At 54.4% G+C, this 18,249-nt stretch overlaps 7 protein-coding genes across 7 annotated transcripts; 2 read left to right on the forward strand and 5 right to left on the reverse strand.

Moving 5' to 3' along the window:
- Positions 1-377: 377 nt before the first annotated feature.
- Positions 378-4,343, reverse strand: PG986_000363 (uncharacterized protein; the record flags this gene model as incomplete). The annotated part of the gene is made up of 3 exons (XM_066836585.1): positions 378-1,151; positions 1,279-4,205; positions 4,262-4,343. 3 exons carry the CDS (start codon positions 4,341-4,343, stop codon positions 378-380), a joined length of 3,783 nt encoding a protein of 1,260 aa, XP_066705478.1.
- A 1,586-nt stretch (positions 4,344-5,929) lies between these two features.
- On the reverse strand, positions 5,930-7,495 carry PG986_000364 (mitochondrial 37S ribosomal protein mS47; the record flags this gene model as incomplete). Its single annotated transcript, XM_066836586.1, has 2 exons — positions 5,930-7,300; positions 7,373-7,495. 2 exons carry the CDS (start codon positions 7,493-7,495, stop codon positions 5,930-5,932), a joined length of 1,494 nt encoding a protein of 497 aa, XP_066705479.1.
- A 488-nt stretch (positions 7,496-7,983) lies between these two features.
- PG986_000365 (uncharacterized protein) lies at positions 7,984-8,685 on the forward strand (the record flags this gene model as incomplete). The annotated part of the gene is made up of 4 exons (XM_066836587.1): positions 7,984-8,003; positions 8,066-8,098; positions 8,193-8,450; positions 8,643-8,685. 4 exons carry the CDS (start codon positions 7,984-7,986, stop codon positions 8,683-8,685), a joined length of 354 nt encoding a protein of 117 aa, XP_066705480.1.
- A 403-nt stretch (positions 8,686-9,088) lies between these two features.
- PG986_000366 (uncharacterized protein) lies at positions 9,089-10,946 on the reverse strand (the record flags this gene model as incomplete). The annotated part of the gene is made up of 2 exons (XM_066836588.1): positions 9,089-9,591; positions 9,653-10,946. The coding sequence occupies 2 exons, from the start codon at positions 10,944-10,946 to the stop codon at positions 9,089-9,091; spliced, it is 1,797 nt and encodes a 598-aa protein (XP_066705481.1).
- Positions 10,947-11,639: 693 nt separating this feature from the next.
- PG986_000367 (uncharacterized protein) lies at positions 11,640-13,636 on the reverse strand (the record flags this gene model as incomplete). The annotated part of the gene is made up of 2 exons (XM_066836589.1): positions 11,640-12,745; positions 12,808-13,636. 2 exons carry the CDS (start codon positions 13,634-13,636, stop codon positions 11,640-11,642), a joined length of 1,935 nt encoding a protein of 644 aa, XP_066705482.1.
- A 1,421-nt stretch (positions 13,637-15,057) lies between these two features.
- On the forward strand, positions 15,058-16,551 carry PG986_000368 (uncharacterized protein; the record flags this gene model as incomplete). The annotated part of the gene is made up of 3 exons (XM_066836590.1): positions 15,058-15,105; positions 15,161-15,676; positions 15,733-16,551. 3 exons carry the CDS (start codon positions 15,058-15,060, stop codon positions 16,549-16,551), a joined length of 1,383 nt encoding a protein of 460 aa, XP_066705483.1.
- Positions 16,552-17,566: 1,015 nt separating this feature from the next.
- PG986_000369 (uncharacterized protein) lies at positions 17,567-18,002 on the reverse strand (the record flags this gene model as incomplete). Its single annotated transcript, XM_066836591.1, has 2 exons — positions 17,924-18,002; positions 17,567-17,787 (listed from the first exon to the last, which is right to left on the reverse strand). Exons 1-2 carry the CDS (start codon positions 17,955-17,957, stop codon positions 17,567-17,569), a joined length of 255 nt encoding a protein of 84 aa, XP_066705484.1. The 5' UTR covers positions 17,958-18,002.
- Between the last annotated feature and the right edge of the window lie 247 nt (positions 18,003-18,249).

Consider the following 18,249-nt stretch of genomic DNA (forward strand, 5'->3'; position numbering starts at 1 on the left):
CGGGTATCGTTGTTGCCACGAAAAAAACGACAAAAAATAGGACTTGACTTTTCTCAAGTCCCTGCAAAAGCATCAAACGCTGAAATACCACGCTCGGATCCGACTCTTGACAAGCCCACAAGGGGACAGAAAGTAGTGGCAGTAGTGTCGGTCGTGTCATGTGTCGTAGCACAGTAGAAGAACCTCTCCTTTTCCCTTTTCCCTTCCGAAAGAAAATACAAACAACAAAACAGAGCACTCGCTTGGTTTCGTCATCATCGTAAACAGTGTTATATGCACATACACAATAGCCTGCCCACCCAGCCACCTATTAGATCTATCACCCATTCCCGCGCACCCTTTCTTTCCCCACAGCGTTAGATACTGCCAACCATGATTTATATGGCATCTAAATTCTTCCACAAGTCACCGCTGTCATCCTCACCTAGATGGCCACCGAATGAGGTAAGCATGTGCGACATGGTAGGCGGCGAGCTGGGCATGGCGCCGTCGGTGCTGAGGAACGTGCTGAAGTCGAATCGACCACTTCCCAGCAGCTGGCCGTTGTCTTCGTGTGACAGGTGGCTAAGATCAAGGTTGAACCCGCCGTCGCCGGCAGAGGGGGCCATGAAGTCATTAGCTTCCGACAGCAACTGGTTGATCGACTTGGTGAAAGGCGAGCTGAAGGGACCCAGCTCTTCCAGCATGAGGTGGGAGGGCACAGTTCCCGGGATCTGGGGCTTGGGGGAACGCCGATGTGTAGAACGAGGGGTTCTCGTGGGCGTGCGCTGCAGTTGCAGCTTCGAGTTTGCCGCCTGGCTCGGCGACTGCATCGTCCTATGCAACGACCTCGACGAGCGAATAGACTTAGTCACACTTCTAGTGATCGGTCGATGGCTAGGAGTAGCAGCGGTGGGCGTCTTGAACGGACCCTGGTTGGACGGCTTAGGGGGTGGCGTGGAGGGACGAGCGGGAGTGCCAAAGAGGCCAACCAGGTCGTCGTTGTGGTCCTCTATAGCGAGTGCGTTATTCTCCTTCTCGGCCTCTCCTTCTCGACCCTTGGAGGCACCAGCCTCGGACGGAGTTTGGACGATGTTAATAGCGACCTCACCCAGCACCTTTTGATGCCCGTCCTTCCTAGGAGACGGGAAGAGGAGGCGGCGAGTAGCGCCCTAGCTCGCCATCGTCGACAGCGATGGGACTGCCGGGTGTACCACGGCCCTTGGAGTGGTTCGATGCCTGCGAATGACTAGACCCCGGGGCTTTCGAGTTCGACGTCTGTTGCGATCCACTTGCTACCCTCTGTTCAGCGATCAGGACAACGGTGTCATCGGCATCCTCAATTGGGCCCAAAGGATCTGTCGGGAGAGCGGCGTCAGACGCCAGGTTCATCTGGCCATCGCTCTTGGTACGTGATTTCTTGGACCGACCCCCTTGACCACCAGTGGGTCTCTTCTTCCGGACTTGGGACAAGCGATCTTGGTCCTTGTCCCACTTCTCCGCCGGTCTTGGTACTTTCCACTTTGAGAACCATATGCCACATGGGTTGCAAAGAAGCACCTCTCTCCAATGAGCCTTGTTCTCACTAGGTGCCAAGGCCTTCTTCACCATCTCGTAACGGACAGGCCGGCCATCCTCGCCTCTCTCGAGAATGTTGATCGCCGTGACACAGCCAGCCTTCTCCGAGTATTCGTGGTACTCGGGCACCCCTTGATGCTCCTGCTTCCAGATCTTGCGCCATGTTGGTGTTTGGACGGCCCCACAGTTGGTACAGAATGGTGGGGTCTGGCCCTTTGCAATTGCGTCTTCCAGCTTTTGCTTGATGGCCTGTTTCTTCACGTAGTTCTTGTTCGCGCGCGAATCCATGGGCCCAACCATGTCGGTTTGCGGGTGCGGCGGCTCGGATGGTGTGACTGTCTGGGCCGATGATAGCGGGAAAACGGGGTCGCTTGCTGGTACGGATGGCATGGGGAGTTCGGGCTCAGCCGTCTCCTCCACGCTTGACCTGGGAATCGAGGGTGGTTCCATTGAGCCATCGGCACGCTCTATCTTACAGGCCGTGTCGCGCTCTTGAGATCCCTCCATGGCTCTGGGGGTGAGATCCTCCATAGGCCTAGGAGTGAGATCCAAACTCATTGTCTCCATGAGGTTGTGCTCATCATTGAGTTCGCCCATCAAGACTCGCTCGAGGTCGCTCATCTCTTCTTGGGGTGTTGCGATTGGAGGCGAAACAGCCTCCTCGGGCGCTAGGGTTGACTGAGTTGTAGGCTGCTCCGTAGGCGTAGGAAGCTCTGCAGCCACAGGAAGCTCTCCAGTTTCGATGCTCTCGGGATGAGGAGGCAGGCTTGATTGCTTCCGTGCCTCTGGCCTCGTGGGGTTTTGAGGCTGCCCGGTGCTCACTTCCTGCGACACATGGCCTTGCTCGGCCTCTCCAGGCACGGGAGTGAGTTCAAAGGGCTGAACTCGATTTGGTTCCGACATAGGTGGCTGCTGCGCAAGCAGAGCCTTTTGAGCCTCGGCAGCCTTGCGGTTTGATTGAGGGGGGTTATATATCGACGTTTTAGGTAGGAACTCAGGCGGGCCTGGTGTCTCACTGAACATGATGAGATTTTCGGACTTGGGAGGTTGCTTCTTCTTGGCTCGGCTTCTCTTAGGCTTCGGTTTCGCTACAACATGGGCTGGTGGTGCTTCAGTAGCCGGTTTAGTGGTTTGCTCCTCATCCAGACGAGGATCCTCGAACCCACCACTCATGAAACCGGAGTCGGGCTGCGGTACTGGCATCGGCGGCAGTATCGGACTCGATGGAGCAGGACTGGACTGGGCGCTATATAGACGAGACCGAGGTACGGGAGGAGACGATCCAATGTCGGCAGGACTAGGTCCATCGCTATAAGTTTGCGCTGGCGAAGGCGCAAGAGAATCGACTGGGGAGCGAGCATCTTGCGGTTGAGACATGGATCGGTTCAGCTCGGTGAACGACCCTGAGAACGATCCCGACTGATCTTGTGCGTTCATGGACTGCTGTCTCAGATTGCTCTGAGTTACTGATCTCGATAAAGGAAAGTTCTTGGACCGGTGCTCTGGTACTGGCGTTGGTGCCCTGGGAACTTCCTGTAAATGTGATCCGTTCGCAGCATCTCCGCCTGCACCAACCGGGCGGAAATTGCGGATCGAGCCTGATGTGCTTGCAGCCACCCTCAGAGAATCTGGAGCCGACCCAAAGGTTGCGCTGTTGCTTCGTTCAACCTGTGTGATCTTGGCTCGCTTTCTAGGCCCAGGCCCGTCATCTGCATCGGTGCCATCTTCGTAACCCGAGGTACTACCCTCGGCAGCAGCAGGCTTCTTGCGAGGTCGACCTCGCGGCCTGCCCGTGGGGGCTTTGGAAGATGCTCTCGAGGAGGGGCGGGATGTGCTCTTGCTAACGAGGGTAACGGGCTTCGGTGGACCTGTCGTATCAGGTGGCATCTGGTTCTGAGTCGGCGGAGCTGACGGAGGCAGGCCATCCATAATCATGGGACTGGCACGCTGGAAGTTTGGTTCAGCTGAGCCCGGCCGGCTCCCAGGTTGACTGGCGGCGCTGTGGAAGCTCTGGCTTTGTCCCATGTACTCATTCCTCGCCTCGTATGACGAGTTGAAAGGTCGAGCTGGAGCCATTCCGGGCGAAGAGGCCATCTGATTATTCGTGGACTGGTTGAAGCTGGTGTTATGTTGCATGTACGAGTTCCACTCGCCATTCTCGGACATGGTCGATGCCGATCGATGAAGGTGTGGCATCTGGTGAGGCATCTGGTTTTGGTTTTGGGCGGGCGCTGGTGTGGGAGCCGGGGCTGGCGGCGGGGCCCGAGAGACGGCAGTGAGCCTAAGCTTGACCTCGAGGGTCTCGCTGATTCCGTTGCCAAAGATTGCCAACATGTTCTTTGTGACACGGCCAGTCACGAACTGGCCACTGCCTTCCGAGTTATTTTGCATAGCCCGGCTGAGCAGACCTTGGCCGACCAAGGGAGTATCCGGCTCCGAGTAGTCGAAGGCGTAAATGGTGTAATCCCGGTCAGTATCGTCAGCCAACTCCGGGCTGTAGTGGTAGACGGCCTTGAGGCATGTCTGCAGATCGACCAGGCCAATCCGATTCCTATCGTCGATTGGTATGGTCTGGATGTGCAGGATGGGAGCCCAGCGAGCTAGACAGTTCACTGCGCTGTCCTTATCGAAAGTGTAGTTGACTTTCACTATAAGATGGTCAGCAATAGCTCCATACTCCGAGAGAAAAAGGTTATTCTCGTACAGCCCATTGCCTTCACCTGCATTCCACTGTCGCTGGGCTCGCTGGGCGTGGGAGCCCAGCCGGCGTTGTTGACGTTGGCCATCTTATATGTAGAGGGACACCGGGATGAGGGCACCCTTGACAGATTGAAGACGGCTCGTATGATTCCCAAGTCGAAAATTCACCGAAGAATTTCCGAAACGGGGTGTATTTATTTAGGTGGTGAGAGTATTTTCAATAATAGGCATACGGATCCCTCGTGGACATGATCGTGAGTCGTGACGCGTTGTTGGTAAGGTGTGTCTTCCGTTCCTGGGAGGTCGACGTTGTACGTGGGACGCGGAACAGGCCAGAAAGGAACGAGAAACGGTGAAATGTGTGGGAAGGCCCGAGAAATCAAAGAGGCAGGCAGGATCCGACAAGAGGTGCCTTGAGGAACGAATTGCAGCTCATCTGCCCTCGAGGACAAATGTCGCAACGCTGGCCTCGACGAAGGGTGGAAATGGGCGTACGGGGGATTAATGGGATTCGAGAAGCAGAAGAAAGAAGGTGAGGAAGTTCCATTCAGTGGACTGTAGAGGGAAGCAAATTGGTGGTTGCTGGGCCGGAGGTACAAAGTGGGCAACGCGAATCTTTAGTGAAGTGCAGGTACCGCGTCCGGGTGAAAGCGACTAAAAAGACGCACACGAGACAGACGCGTTATTGGGCGTTTGGAAGGAAAGGCCCGCGTTTTGGGTGACGTCCAGCTTAATTGAAAAAAGTAGCTCTCGGGGGCCTGGGGCCAATTCAATGACATGCCATTGGCCAGGCCGCGGGCGTTTAGTGGGCCAAGCTGGGGGAGCTGCAAGAACTTGGAACGTTAACGCGCTGCAAAGCAAAAGTGGTGGCAGTGGTGGCAGGCAAGCAAGCAAGGCCCGAAAAGGCGCTAACCTTAGGTAAGCGGTAGCTCAGCAGGTGGGGCCGAGTTTTCAACGCAACAGGTGGAGGACCACGGCCGGACGTTAGCGCGGATTATGCTCTGCTGGGAGCGGGCTGTCTCCAGCAAATGCCGAGGGCCGTAAGAAAGGGAACCAGTTCTCAAAATCAAAAGATGCAAATGATCGGGGTCAGGTTTCAGCTGCCCTTTCTCCCCCGATGAGGGGTACCGTATGCCTCTTAAATACTTTTCCCAAGAGCCCAGGCATACGCCCCCACATGGCCAACGACATGCAACTGCCATGACTCAAAGCTATCGGCTGCACACCTTCCACCCCCTTACCCCTGTCTCATCATGTAAGTCTATTCGTTCGCCCGCCTACCGTAGTCATCTACTGCGACCGTCATACCGGACTGCACGCCGGCCGTCAATCAAGAAATAATACATCTCCTCTAGAATATCAATTTACATTTCGTGCATACTTACAAATAAAAGGTATGCAAAATGGATCATGCTTTTGATGATGAAATTTGTCCTTATAATTTTATCTGTTGTGTGTAAAGGGAGGGAGAAGCCTGAATATCACACATGCTCCATATACAAGAAGCCATCGTGACATTCATCTGGTATTTGACATGCGTGCCTCGCCTACGAACATGTAGCCACTCCTTGGTAGCGTCTCCAATAGTATACATGTTGGATTACCCCTTATCGTACAAAGGATAATACTTTTTCTTTCACAACGTCCATCTATTCTTCGCCGACCGACCATGTCACGGCCCCTCCGCATCTTTGGTGGTTTTTCGATCGAGAATCTCCTCGATAATGGCCTTGATACCCTGTCGGCCTCTCTTCCTTTGCACAAACTCCTCCACAATCTGCTTTCGCGTCGCCCTGCTGTTCTTCACGTAGTGCTCGACCTCTGTCTCCGACGGGGAACCGACGTAGGCGTGGGGGTATTCGTTGTAGGTTTCGCGGTCAACCATCAGCTGCAGCTTCCTGGGTGCGCCCGGGGCGCCAGTCTGGAAGAAAGGCTCCGATATGGAACCGCCCGCAGGCACATCCTCAAGCGAAGCAGGCTGCCAAGCAGGTGTCCTCCGCGGCTTCGTGAGCTGTGCTGAGACGCCCTCAACAAAGTCAGGGTGCTGCATGAAGCGAGCGGCGATCTGGTGCTCTCTCTCGAATGCTTCGGCAATGTTCCAGTCACGGCCGATCTGCATCTGCCTGAGGGCCACGTGTACCGCAGTAGGCGAGCGCTGATGGAGGGTAGCCAATGTCTTGTCTGCCCAACCCTTAGTAGGGCCCTGCTCCTGCTGCAGAGCAGCCATAATGTCTGGTACAGTCTGCTTGCTGAAGCACCGATCGATAGCCTTGCGGATTTCGCCTCCGAGCATGATAGGCTCGCGGTCTAGAGGAGGCAGACCGGTTGCGTACTCCTCAATGGTCATCTCAATAATCTTTAGCCTCATCTCCATACTGTCGTAGTCCCTGAAACGAAGCTCGGCCAGACGCGATTCGAGGATCGGCAAGCTCGTCGAGTGGAGGTAATGAGTGGCGATTCCGGAGTAGAAGGCGTTTGCGCCCATCAACTTCTCACTCGTCAAGGCAAGGTATGTGCCGACAAAGCCGGCCATCCTGGGGAGGAAGAACGAAGCTCCAACATCGGGGAAGAAACCAATTGTCGTCTCGGGCATGGCGAAAACCGTGTTTTCAGTAGCCACTCGGAAAGGAGCATGGATACTGAGACCAACGCCGCCGCCCATAGTTATACCATCCATAAAGGAGATGTAGGGCTTCTGATATGTAGCGATGTAGTGGTCGAGTTTGTACTCCAGGGCGAAGTATTCCGCAGACTTCTTCTGGCCTTCAGCACCTGCCTTGTTCAGTTCTGCAAGCGCAGCGACATCACCGCCGGCACAGAAGGCCGGGCCGGCGCCCTTCATGACTATGACGTTGGCCATGTCGGATCGCTCCCATTCTACTAGTCGAGGGATGATCTTCCGAACCATCGATCCATTGAGAGCGTTGTACTTTGCCGGCCGGTTCAGCTCGACGGTTCGCAGACCGTACAGGTTGTTGAACAGGACATCTTCGGGTTCGTCGCCGGGCAGCTCTTTGATGACCTCGTTCACTTTGGTAGACATCTGCAAAACCGGGCGGTGTCAGTGACTGGACCCTGCCGCCGCACCCAACGGCAATTGCGCCAGCGTACGTACCTGGGCTCGCGATGCAATGCGAGGGTCGAGGATCTTAGCTTTCAAAGGCATTCTGCATCGGAAGGGCGAAGAGGCTGTCGTAGCTGCTGACCCAGCCCGGCTTAAGAGGACCCGGAAAGACATTTATGGAGGAATGGAGAGGACTCAGTGCGCATGGGAGCGTGGTATAGCAATGCGCATCGAGCGAGGGTACGATGGGGGGGTGGTCGGCAGCCGAGGTAAAAAGTCCTGTTCAACTCCGCGAATCGAATGCCATGTCCCGAATTGCCTATCGCTGCAGGCATCAGAGCTTAGCTTTAGCTCCCCTCGCTCGGCCCAAAATCTTCCCTGGAGCTCCAGGATTTTTGGCGGACGGAGGTCGGTCGCGAATGGGCGTCTGTGAAGACCCACACAAAACCCGAGGACAGCCAACTCTCGGTGAGCCACCAATCAAAGCTCAGCCTGTCAGGCCCCAGCCCAGTCCGTCACCGAGACTTTTCGAGAATTCGGTGCTGTACCTACTGCACTGGCAGCAGCTCTAAACATTTCAGCCTTGCGAGTTCGCGATCAAGTCCCACGTCCAGCAACTCCCAAACCACCATTTATTCAAACACCAGCACCACCACTTCAAGATGGCGGACGCTAAGATTCAGTGAGCACTGTCGCAGTATGCCAATTACAGTTTGCACGCAGAAGCTAATTACTTTACTCCAGGGACCTCCTCACCAAGCCTCGCAATGAGTTAACGTACGCACGCCCACCGCCAACCCAAACCAGCTTCCTTCCGCCTGCACGCTTGCACGATCGCGACTTATACTAACTTACCGTGTCATCACAATAGTGAATATGAGATTCAGCAGCTCGAGGAGCACGAGTTCAGCGCCGGGCCCCTATCGATCCTCCAGACGGCGGTGCGCAGCCATACCCAGGTCCTGATCTCGATCCGCAACAACCGCAAGCTGTTGGCGCGCGTCAAGGCCTTCGACCGCCATTGCAACATGGTGCTTGAGAACGTGAAAGAGATGTGGACCGAGACACCGCGCCTGGCCAACGGCAAAAAGGGCCGTCCCGTTAACAAGGATCGATTTATCAGCAAAATGTACGTTCTATCCAGTGTTCTGCTGATCTCTTTTGCTTTCTTTTCTCGTCCCACGCCCTTATGGGAAGTATATGGCAGAGGGGAAACAGAAAGGGGAGAAGGCGGCGGTTCTTTTTGTGCTGTCCGGGAGCTGCTACGCGGAATGCACACGAGGGGCATGATGAACATATGGCTAACGTGTTATATCAACAGGTTCCTGCGAGGCGACTCCGTTATCTTGGTTCTCCTCAGTTAAGCGGCAGTCTGAAATATGGTCCGAGGAGGAATCCGCTCAAAAGGAAGAAGGAGCGCTCATGAATGGGATGAACTACTCATTGGCACGCACTCTCCACGTGCCAGGCGTTGGTATGTTGGGGTTTCGATGAGAATAAAGAAGTCACAGTTTGTAGAAGAAAGTTCCCGCGCCCGAAGGAAGTGCACACAGAAATTGTGCCCGTCGTGAGCAAGCAAAGGCAGAAGGAAAGCTAGAAGCGGAAAGCTGCATTTTACAGAAGCCCTTACGGCGGTTGATGATTAGCCCAAAAAGAATATGGGGGATGAAGACATCGCTGCTGCTAAGATACCAAATAACATCATTTGTGCTCAATAATCTACACTCTTGCCATTCTCCGTGACTTTTACATATGCTTGACACTTCTTCAGATCGTATCCCACCCTTCTTCCGTAGGCATCAGTCCAGCCATACCAAGGAAGAAGCACGCCAGTCCCCAAGCTCCGGGGTCAGGGACCTCCTCGAATCCACTACCACCGACGTAGACCGCCCGGCCGAGACTAGCTTCCATACCCTTCGTGCCCAAAGCCGCATCCCTCGAGGCCTCGGCCGCCTTCTTCAGGTCGCCCGTCTTGCCCAGGACCTCTACGAAGGGGTACAGGGCATCGACGAGTGTGCGATCGCCAGGTCTGGCAGGCGTGTACTTGGACAATGCTTCGCAGCTCTGGTTCAAGGCACCGGTCCAGATCTTCACGTCCGATGCATCGCCAGGGGCGAACGTCTTTAGCGAGTGCAGGAGCGCGTTCAGGAAGATGGAGTAGATGGCGCCCGAGGTACCGTCCATGTCCACCTCCACCACAGAGACAATGTTGGCAAGATCCAGGATAGCGTCTCCAGTCAGCTCTATCTTGGATAGATGGCTGAGGATTCCTGTAAAAATTCAATGTCAGCATTTGAGATGATGTGTGATTGTTTGATTGGAAAATTTTACCTTCGGCGCCTCTCTTGAGTCCAATACCGCAGTCTCCATCACCCACGACCGTGTCAAATCTCGTAACGTCCGGCTCGGCAGCAATCACAGCCTCGAGCCCGGCAGTCAAAGTATCCTTCATAAGCTTCGCATCGATCTTGAGCCCACTCGATTTGTTTTCTCCGCCGAGAGAAGTATCGTCCTCTCTCGTGGCCTCGTTCTTGGCCTCCCACGTCTCCTTCTTGATGGGAGCCGTCCATCCCGTCGCCTCGCAGGGGTAATCAAGCAGTTGGATCATGCTCGGGCCGCCGATGTCCGTGTTCACCACGTTCAGGAGCGAGACGCTGAAGCCCAGGCCATTCAGACTCGTCATGTACGTGCCGCTGAGAATGCGGACGGGTCGAATGCCCCAATGCTCGCCGAGCTGCTTGACGACCTCGGCCGTAATACCACCAAGCTCCAGCACACTGACGCCGCCGAGGTTGTTGACGAGCAGCACAATCTCATTGGAGTTGACATTGAGGAAGGCGCGGTCGGCGTCGCCCTGGTCCAGCAGCTGCGACAGCATGGTCTTCACCAGCTCCGGGAGCTGCACCTTGGCTCTCCCGGAGCCGGGCTCGTTGTGGATGCCCATGCCGACCTCGACCTCGTCGAAGCCCAGGTTCTCCTTGGACTTGGGATCCACTGGCGCGCGGCCGGGCACGTGGACGTGCTCGAGACTGGCGCCGACACTGACGAGGTTCGCCGCAACCAGGCGGGCGACGCTGGCGACCTCCTTGAGACTGCGGCCCTGGGCCGCGAGCGCGCCCGCAATCTTCTGGACGAGCACAGTGCCCGCGATGCCGCGGCGGCCGACCTTGCCGCCCTTGGCACGACCCACGCCGACATCGTCGGCCACCACGACCATGTCGACGTCGAGTCCCGCGGCCTTGGCCTTCTCGACGGCCATGCCGAAGTTGAGGATGTCGCCCGTGTAGTTCATGACCACCACGAGAGCGCCGCGGCCCGTGTCGACGCGGCCCATGATGGCCTTGCGGACCTGCTCGGCGCTGGGGCTCGCAAAGATGGTGCCGGCGACGGCCGCGGACAGCAGACCGTTTCCGACCATGGCGCCGAACGAAGGCTCGTGGCCGGAGCCGCCGCCGCTGATCAGGGAGACCTGGTGCTCATCTTTGTTGCCGGTGGTGCTGGTGGGCCGACGGTATAAGATCTTGTTTTGGGCGTCCAGTGCCACGGAGGGGTTGGTGTAAGTCACGGCCTGCAGCGCCGCATTCACCAGCGCCGTCGGATCGTTGAAGAAGTGCTTGTCAGACATGGTGGTGATGTTGCGGACCGGTGTTGTGGCTATTTGCGGGGGCTATGCGGGGGAATTTGGGGTAGCTAGCAGCAGCAACAACAGACAAACTGGTGCATGAAGATGGGAACGAGGAGAAAAAAGACGAGAGGAATGTGTGCCTGGATTGGTCTCCGAAGATAAATGGTCTACACTAGATAATCCACGCCGTGCGGAGAAGGCAGCCTCCCAGGGGCAAATGCAGGCTTTTGGAGGCCGGAGGGCCAAGACATCCCATTGCTCAACAGTTTGTTCGAGTGACGTCGGCTGCACCCCGTCTTGGGGATGGCCAGGCAATGGGGAACTTCATCCGGGGGGTGGGGTGGACGGATTCTGCGTCGCCCGACCATCGGCAGACTTATTGTGGGCTACGGTTGCCTCTCCCCGTATCGAACTATTGTTCTTGTGCCTTCGCAAAATGGGTCTTGTCGGGCTGGAGGTTTGCTCGCGGTTAATATCGTGACTTCAGCGCCCATAAATGCTACATAATGCCCGGTATCATGGAAGAAAAGAAACCGGAGGTCGTCCGAACGTGCCGAGCAACAACGACGGTTCAAATTAGCTGATCTCATTGCCACATCATACCGATAAACCCCCAGCACCTACATATCAACGTGTTCACCGACACGCCAAATCTTGATTGGGTAATTTTACCAGTAGAGAGGAGTGATGGGTTTACCCCGTTTTCCGGTCACAAGAAACCAACACTTGGTGGGCCAGATCGTCAATCTCCACGGCGGACAACCGCTTTGCGGGATCGACCTGGACCATGCCACTGACCAGTTCCACGGCTTTGGCCTTGACCTCGGAACCATATCCCTCTTCCGCCAAACGCTTCTCCACATTGGAAAGATACGAACGATCTCCTTTCTGCACGCCATTCAGCGTGTCTGCCCGTTCCATCACCGTCCCAAAGGGGCACAACATCTCCACCAGAACTACCCCTAGAGCAAATATGTCTAGATGCACCCCGCTATTGCGCAGGTTGTCCCATTTGGGCGGCCGGTACAGTGCAGTGCCAACGTCCTTGGAGGCACCCGTTGACTCGTGATCTGAAGACTCGCGATACCCTTCTCTTGAAAGTGGCGGCATCTCTCCGTGAGCAAGCTGGGTGACTAGCCCGAAGTCTCCTATCCGTGGATTCAACCATCTACCACTTTTCTGTTCCTGGGCTGGGCACGAGCCACAAGCAATATCGCAGTAACCTCCTATACACTCAGATTCCAAGGCAGAGAGAAAGATGTTGCCCGGCTTGATATCCCGATGCACCATACCCTTGCTGTGGATGTATCGAATGCCGGCGAGTACTGAGAGCAGGATGCGTAGCGAAGGTACTAGGTGGAAACAATGTCTTGGACTCCCACTCCGGCTGGATGATCGCGAGATGTACTGCGCCAATGTCATGGGATACAGCGACATCTGGATACAAAGGGTATGGACGTTGGCATCCGGTGCTTGGCGTGCACTGTCGGCGTTCATAGACCGAGACCTGTCGTCTGTGAAGATGTCACTATCGTTCGTGGCCGATTTAGTCTCGGAAAGATCGTCCGTGGAATGTTCAGACCATTCGGGGCCCGGATTGTGTTGTACCTGGCCACCGCCAAGTGATGGGGTGTCTTCACCGAAAACTATACCGCAGTCGGCAGATTGGTCATCGCCGTGTACATCATCAGCTTCGCCGTCTAGCGAGTCCAACTCGTTCTCTAACTGTGCCGGGCGGTAGTCTAGTAGAAGAGGCCCATCGGGCCTGCCATTTATTGTCTGTATCTGCCCCTGTGAGCCTGCAAAATGAACCAATTAGCTTTTTTGAAATAAATGTTGAGCGATGATGGACGTTACTTACTTTGCGGATTCGAGGCCACGGGATAGTGCTCGGGCTCGTCAAACCATGCCTGATGGTAGCGAACGACGTTGGGATGGTCGAGTTTCGCCAACGCCTGGGCTTCTCTCAGGATATGATTCAGCTTCTCGTAGTTCCCATCGCAGAAGGTCTTCCAAAGCCTATCAGATAACGCAATCTTCTTCACCGCATATGTAGACTGGTCAAGGGGGCTGTAGCACCGATAGACCTTGCCAAAGCCTCCCTTTCCGAGGAGAGAGACTTCTTGAAAGGAAGAGCTGTAGTGGCTTCTGCGGGAAGTTTGATGTAACAGCTGGAGGTCGTTAGATGGGTTTGGTAGGATGGAGAGCCCCTGAAACGGTTGAACAGTCAAGTCTCGAAATTGGCTAATAAGGCCAGTTGGCAAGGCTTGGGCTCCGGCCAGGCTGTCCAGACCTGCCATATACTGAGCACGGGTATTCCGAGAGTTCTCGGAGGCGGCCGGAGAGGACAGAATCTGGTTTGACGATAATCTCCGAGTTGCCTCGTCATACAGTCGCTTTGCTAGTGGCTGTATCTCTGGTGAGTGCCGAGTGTAATTCTGACTTCCAGCGGTGGCAGTAGAATTGTATAGCTCAGCAGCCAAAGTCCGGAAATGGTCTTCGAGTAAACTGGCAATAATCAGGTCACGGTGTTCGCCCCTGGTAATACCAGCAGCAACATCATGACCATCCGAGAAATGACTCTCCGTAGCACCAGACGAGACACTCAAGACTTCCTCTTCATCTGTGGAGTTTGAAGAGATCGAGGTGTCCTTAACACGCCGACTTCTCGAGCCCACGCTTGAGTCCATTCTCAATGCTTATGGAAAAAGTTAACCCAGCACCAAGGAAAGACAGTGTTCTCGCAGAGACAGAGGAAACTTCAAGCTGCTGGTTGCCAAATTACAGCTGCACAGCAGTCCAACCCGATCATCAGCGATTTGTGTTGCCGCTAAGCAGGCATATATGCATGATCAAAAAGGCGGTATCCAGAACTGATAAACGAGAAGCAACAGCAACAAAGAGCACACTGTCACTAATTAGCTTTGGATTCTCGATTTGGATTGACAGGTGTAATATTACTGGGTCGAGAGGTTCACCTCTGTTGTCTTGCTGTCCAGTTCTATCCACCGATAGTAAGGTACAGGTATTCAGGTGTTAAGCTTGCCCAGAATTGTCTTCCAAGCCACAAACTTCCATCTCTTTCTATGACAAGTCGTATAATGCTCATCAGGTCTACACCACCAGCGGACAGGTCTTTGTGTAATAGTGACCTGGCAGATCTGAGTGTGGTCCTTCCCTGTTATGTAGAATTTCGGCAGAACATGGGTTTATGTGAAAAAGACATATCTGATCAATACTTCATTGATTAGGAGTTTTGGAGGCGGTTGGTTACATGGCATCAACTCGACAAACGGCAATCACTTGATCAAGTGCCCTAAAACAGCTGTTTGATGGTCTGTGCGGGGCTGAATTGCCAGCGCGCCAACTCGACTGTAGCACAGTAGGTAGGTAGGTAACATGTAATGACATGTAACGTTCATTGAATAATATTACTAGCTCGGTACATACTGATGTATTGCTTGGATGTGTAAAGCGACCACCTGCATACATTTGGCTCCCATGCAATACTCATACTTGTGGAATTGTGTTTGACATTCTAGGTGGCCAAACTACATGTGGTAAGGCCATCACGTTTACTGTCAAAGGAAGGATCCATTGCTATAGAGTCGTCGGGTGTAAAGACGTACCTGACGGATAGATTGCCCTTCATAGACGGGCATCACACTACCTTACACTTACACTAATAGCAAGTTGAGAATTGTACCACTACCTACCTGTATGCTTGCGTTTCAACAGTTTTCGAGTCCCTGAGCCTAATAGCCTGCCTGTCTCGCCTTAAGGTTCGCCTTAGGGGTGATATCGACGCTGGCTGCTTCGGTTGCTTCCGTCCGTCCCATCGCACAGCTTTTAGGTAACGGAAGGCAAGGAGGGGCTAGGCGTGGCTACTTATACGTATTTTAGGTACGAACAACCCCACCCCCCCACCTTAAATTCATTGTTCGGAAGATTGAGTCACTGGCTCACATCAATTCGATATTTCCCATCGCGGCATAAAATAATCGTGGTGCACAGCACAACATCTCGGTGACAACTTGCTCGAACTCTTCCCAGACCAGTCCAGAACCCCCGGTGCATATTGCGATCCCGCTTCAACGTACCCGCGCCCGGTATGTCATCCGAACAAAACGGGGCGTCAGCCGAGGCGGCCCCCAAGCCTGTAGAGGCCCCCAAGGACGCTCCCAAGGAAACCCCCCAAAGAAACAGGGACCAAGCAAAACGACAAAGCAAGTAAAGACAGCAAAGCGGGCGCAGAGGCAAAGTCGGACAAGGCAGAGCCAAAATCGACAGATGCGGCAGGAGACAAGAAGTTGACCGGCGCAGAGCTGAAGGCCAAAGCCAAGGCCGAGAAGGCAGCTAGGCGAGCCCAGCAGAAGACTTCAAAAGACGTCGCGAAAGGGGAAGCTGCTGTCTCTTCGTCGCCGGGTCAGCTGGGACCGTCGGCTGGCGAAGTGAAGGCCAAGGGCAAAGGAAAAGATGGCGCATCAGCAGGAGCCGCAGCCGCAGGCAGACCTGTTCTGCCCAAGGCACCACCCTCAGCTGTCGTCACGGAGCAGAAGATCCAGATACCAGAATGCTTCAGTCACCTTTCCATGGCGCGCCGGATCCCAATGACACAGGCCGACAAGGATGTTCACCCATCAGTTCTGATGCTGGGCCAGCAAATGGCAACGTTTACAATCGACGAGAGCATTACGCGATTAAAAGCTACTCTGCTGGCTTTTAGAAAGGTATATACATGTCTGCTAGAAGAAACTGCCATTTATCCCCTTACTGACCTTCTCAGGTGATTGAATCATACATCACACCCCCAGGAAATGTACTCGCACGCCATTTTACTCCCCATGTGCTCAATATTCAGATCGAGTACCTGACCGCATGTCGACCCATGTGCTTCTCCATGGGTAACGCAATCCGGTGGCTCAAGCTGCAAGTCAGCAAGCTTGACATGGATGCGAGCGAGGAACAAGCGAAGAAGAAGCTTTGTCAAGCTATAGATATCTTTATTGCCGAGCGGATCACGGTCGCCGACGAGTACATCACAGAGCAAGGAGCGAAACACATCAAGGATGGCGATGTTGTCCTCACCTACGGCCGAAACACGCTGGTAGAGAAGGCTATTCTGTATGCTCATTCAGCCGGCACAAAGTTCTCTGTACTAGTTTTGGACGACCCCTATGAGCGGCTCGGGCAACAGCTGGCCAAGACCCTCACTGATGAAGGCATCAAAGTCACGTACTCAGGAGACTTTGGTGGGCTGCGTAACCATATGAGACAGGCAACAAAGGTATTCTTTGCCGCCGAGGCCATGTTCAGCAACGGGGCTATGTACGCAAGGGCCGGAACTTGTGATGTTGCCATGCTAGCCCAAGAGCTTGGCAAGAAGGTCATCGCGCTCTGTGAAACCATCAACATCACAGAGCGAGTGGCCACAGACTCGTTGACTTACAACGAGATCGACCCCGAGAGATCGTCAGCGGCGGCATTCCGACTGATGTTTGATACGACGCCGGATAAGTACATCAGTCTGCTGGTTACGGAGCTTGGAAGTGTGCAGGCGAGATCCGCACCGGATCTACTGCGGAAGTTAGAAGAATTCAACTAGGAGGCGGCTCTTCTATTTCTTTCTACTTCAGGCGCAATCACGGCATTCGGGAAAAGGAGGGCGTGTATCGGGGGCGTTCGAGTTTCATTTCCGACCCGTGGTTAAACGAGTCGAGGCTTCGCAGACTCAGAAAGGACCCATGGGGGCTTACGAGAATGGCGGAACTATTTCGCCGGACTAGACGCACAATTCGCATTCTCATACAGGTTTGCATCACACCTGATGCTTATGACCTAGACACGGTGGCTAGCGAAGAGTCCAGTAGATAACTAGGCACTTGTGATTATACGTAACCAAGTTATCGTAACCAGTTTCAGTACAGCTGTGATTGTCCAGACGGGTTGAAAGGGACGTAGAGAACACCATATTCCCCATTGTAATACATCTATAAAATTATTTCAGTATATTAAGGCCCGACTCCTTTTACGTAAGTATCGGTGCATCAGAAATGTGTTCTGGTGGAATATATTCAGATACATAGCTTATAACACAGATCTAACGGGATTCAAATGAGGCCTACCACACTCCTAACAGAATATGGTATTTTGAGATATGACCTCCGCTGATTCCCAGAATCTCTTTGATGTGCAAAACGACATCTCGAAACTGGGTGCCCAGCAATGGGTCTGAATATTCAATCTTTGCCAGTGCGAAAACATCCACGTCTATGGGAGAGATCGTAGATGTCGATATACGCCCGAAGACGTAATCTGGCAAGCAGGGGAAGAAGGAAAAGGAAACCAAACGAAAGGGTCCGGCAGGGGAAATACCATCTCAGACACGAACAATACTTACCCAACTGATCGTTGCTCTTGCCATTCGGTGAAGAGAGCCATGGATTCACTCACACACGTTATTACCGAATACCTGTTTGCCGTGGATGGGCAAATCCACAATCCCATTGATTGACTGCCCACTCTTCTCTTAGTATGTACACAGCGTGCGTATCGTCATCCGGCTCAACGTCGTGCGTCGCAGAATGTCCCCCCTTATTCGTGACCAATCGCCCCTACTCTCATGACTGCTGCTCGGCCTCCCGCTGCGCCCGGCGCGCCCGCTTCTCGAGGATGATTTGTTTCCGGTCGTTTAGGATGGCCTGCTGTCGCTCGTCGACGCCCTGCAGCCAGTAGCCGAAGCTGGCGCCCGCACCGGCGAAGACGGGGTACGCCCAGAGCGAGCCCCGGTTGAAGAAGGGTCGCATCTCGAGGCCGAGCTGCCAGACTCGGACGGCCACACCTGTGAGGAGCGTTAGCAAATCGGCAAGGGGCGTGCAACGGACACCCGAAGACCCGAATATCCGGCATGTAGTTTGCTATGCGTGCGCAAAACTAGCACGGAGCTGCAGGCCGGTCGTGTGGAGGGAGCATCATACCGAAGCCGGACCAGAAAAGGACTCTGTGAACCATTGTGAAGGAGTGGAGATGATATGAGCCTCAATGGGCTGGGGACGGGTGCGTTTCAACTCTAGCTGCTCGTATCGAAGGCCCTCGGAATGGCCTGACAGCTTCGCGCGATTGTTGCTGCACGACTTGACTCAATTGGACGTTGCTGGGGGTCGAGCTAATTGAAGCTTTCCGGGCGTGATGAGGCTCATTCGAGTTCCAATGCACTTGGAGGTTGAAGCTGCCTGCTGGTCAGGTATTATTAGCCGGGGTTCTTCCAGCAAGCTCTAGCTGGCTCGCTCTCCCAGGCGCAAGC

Source organism: Apiospora aurea, assembly GCF_038362705.1.
Source record: "Apiospora aurea strain CBS 24483 chromosome Unknown utg000001l_segment0_segment0, whole genome shotgun sequence".
NCBI lineage: Eukaryota > Fungi > Ascomycota > Sordariomycetes > Amphisphaeriales > Apiosporaceae > Apiospora > Apiospora aurea.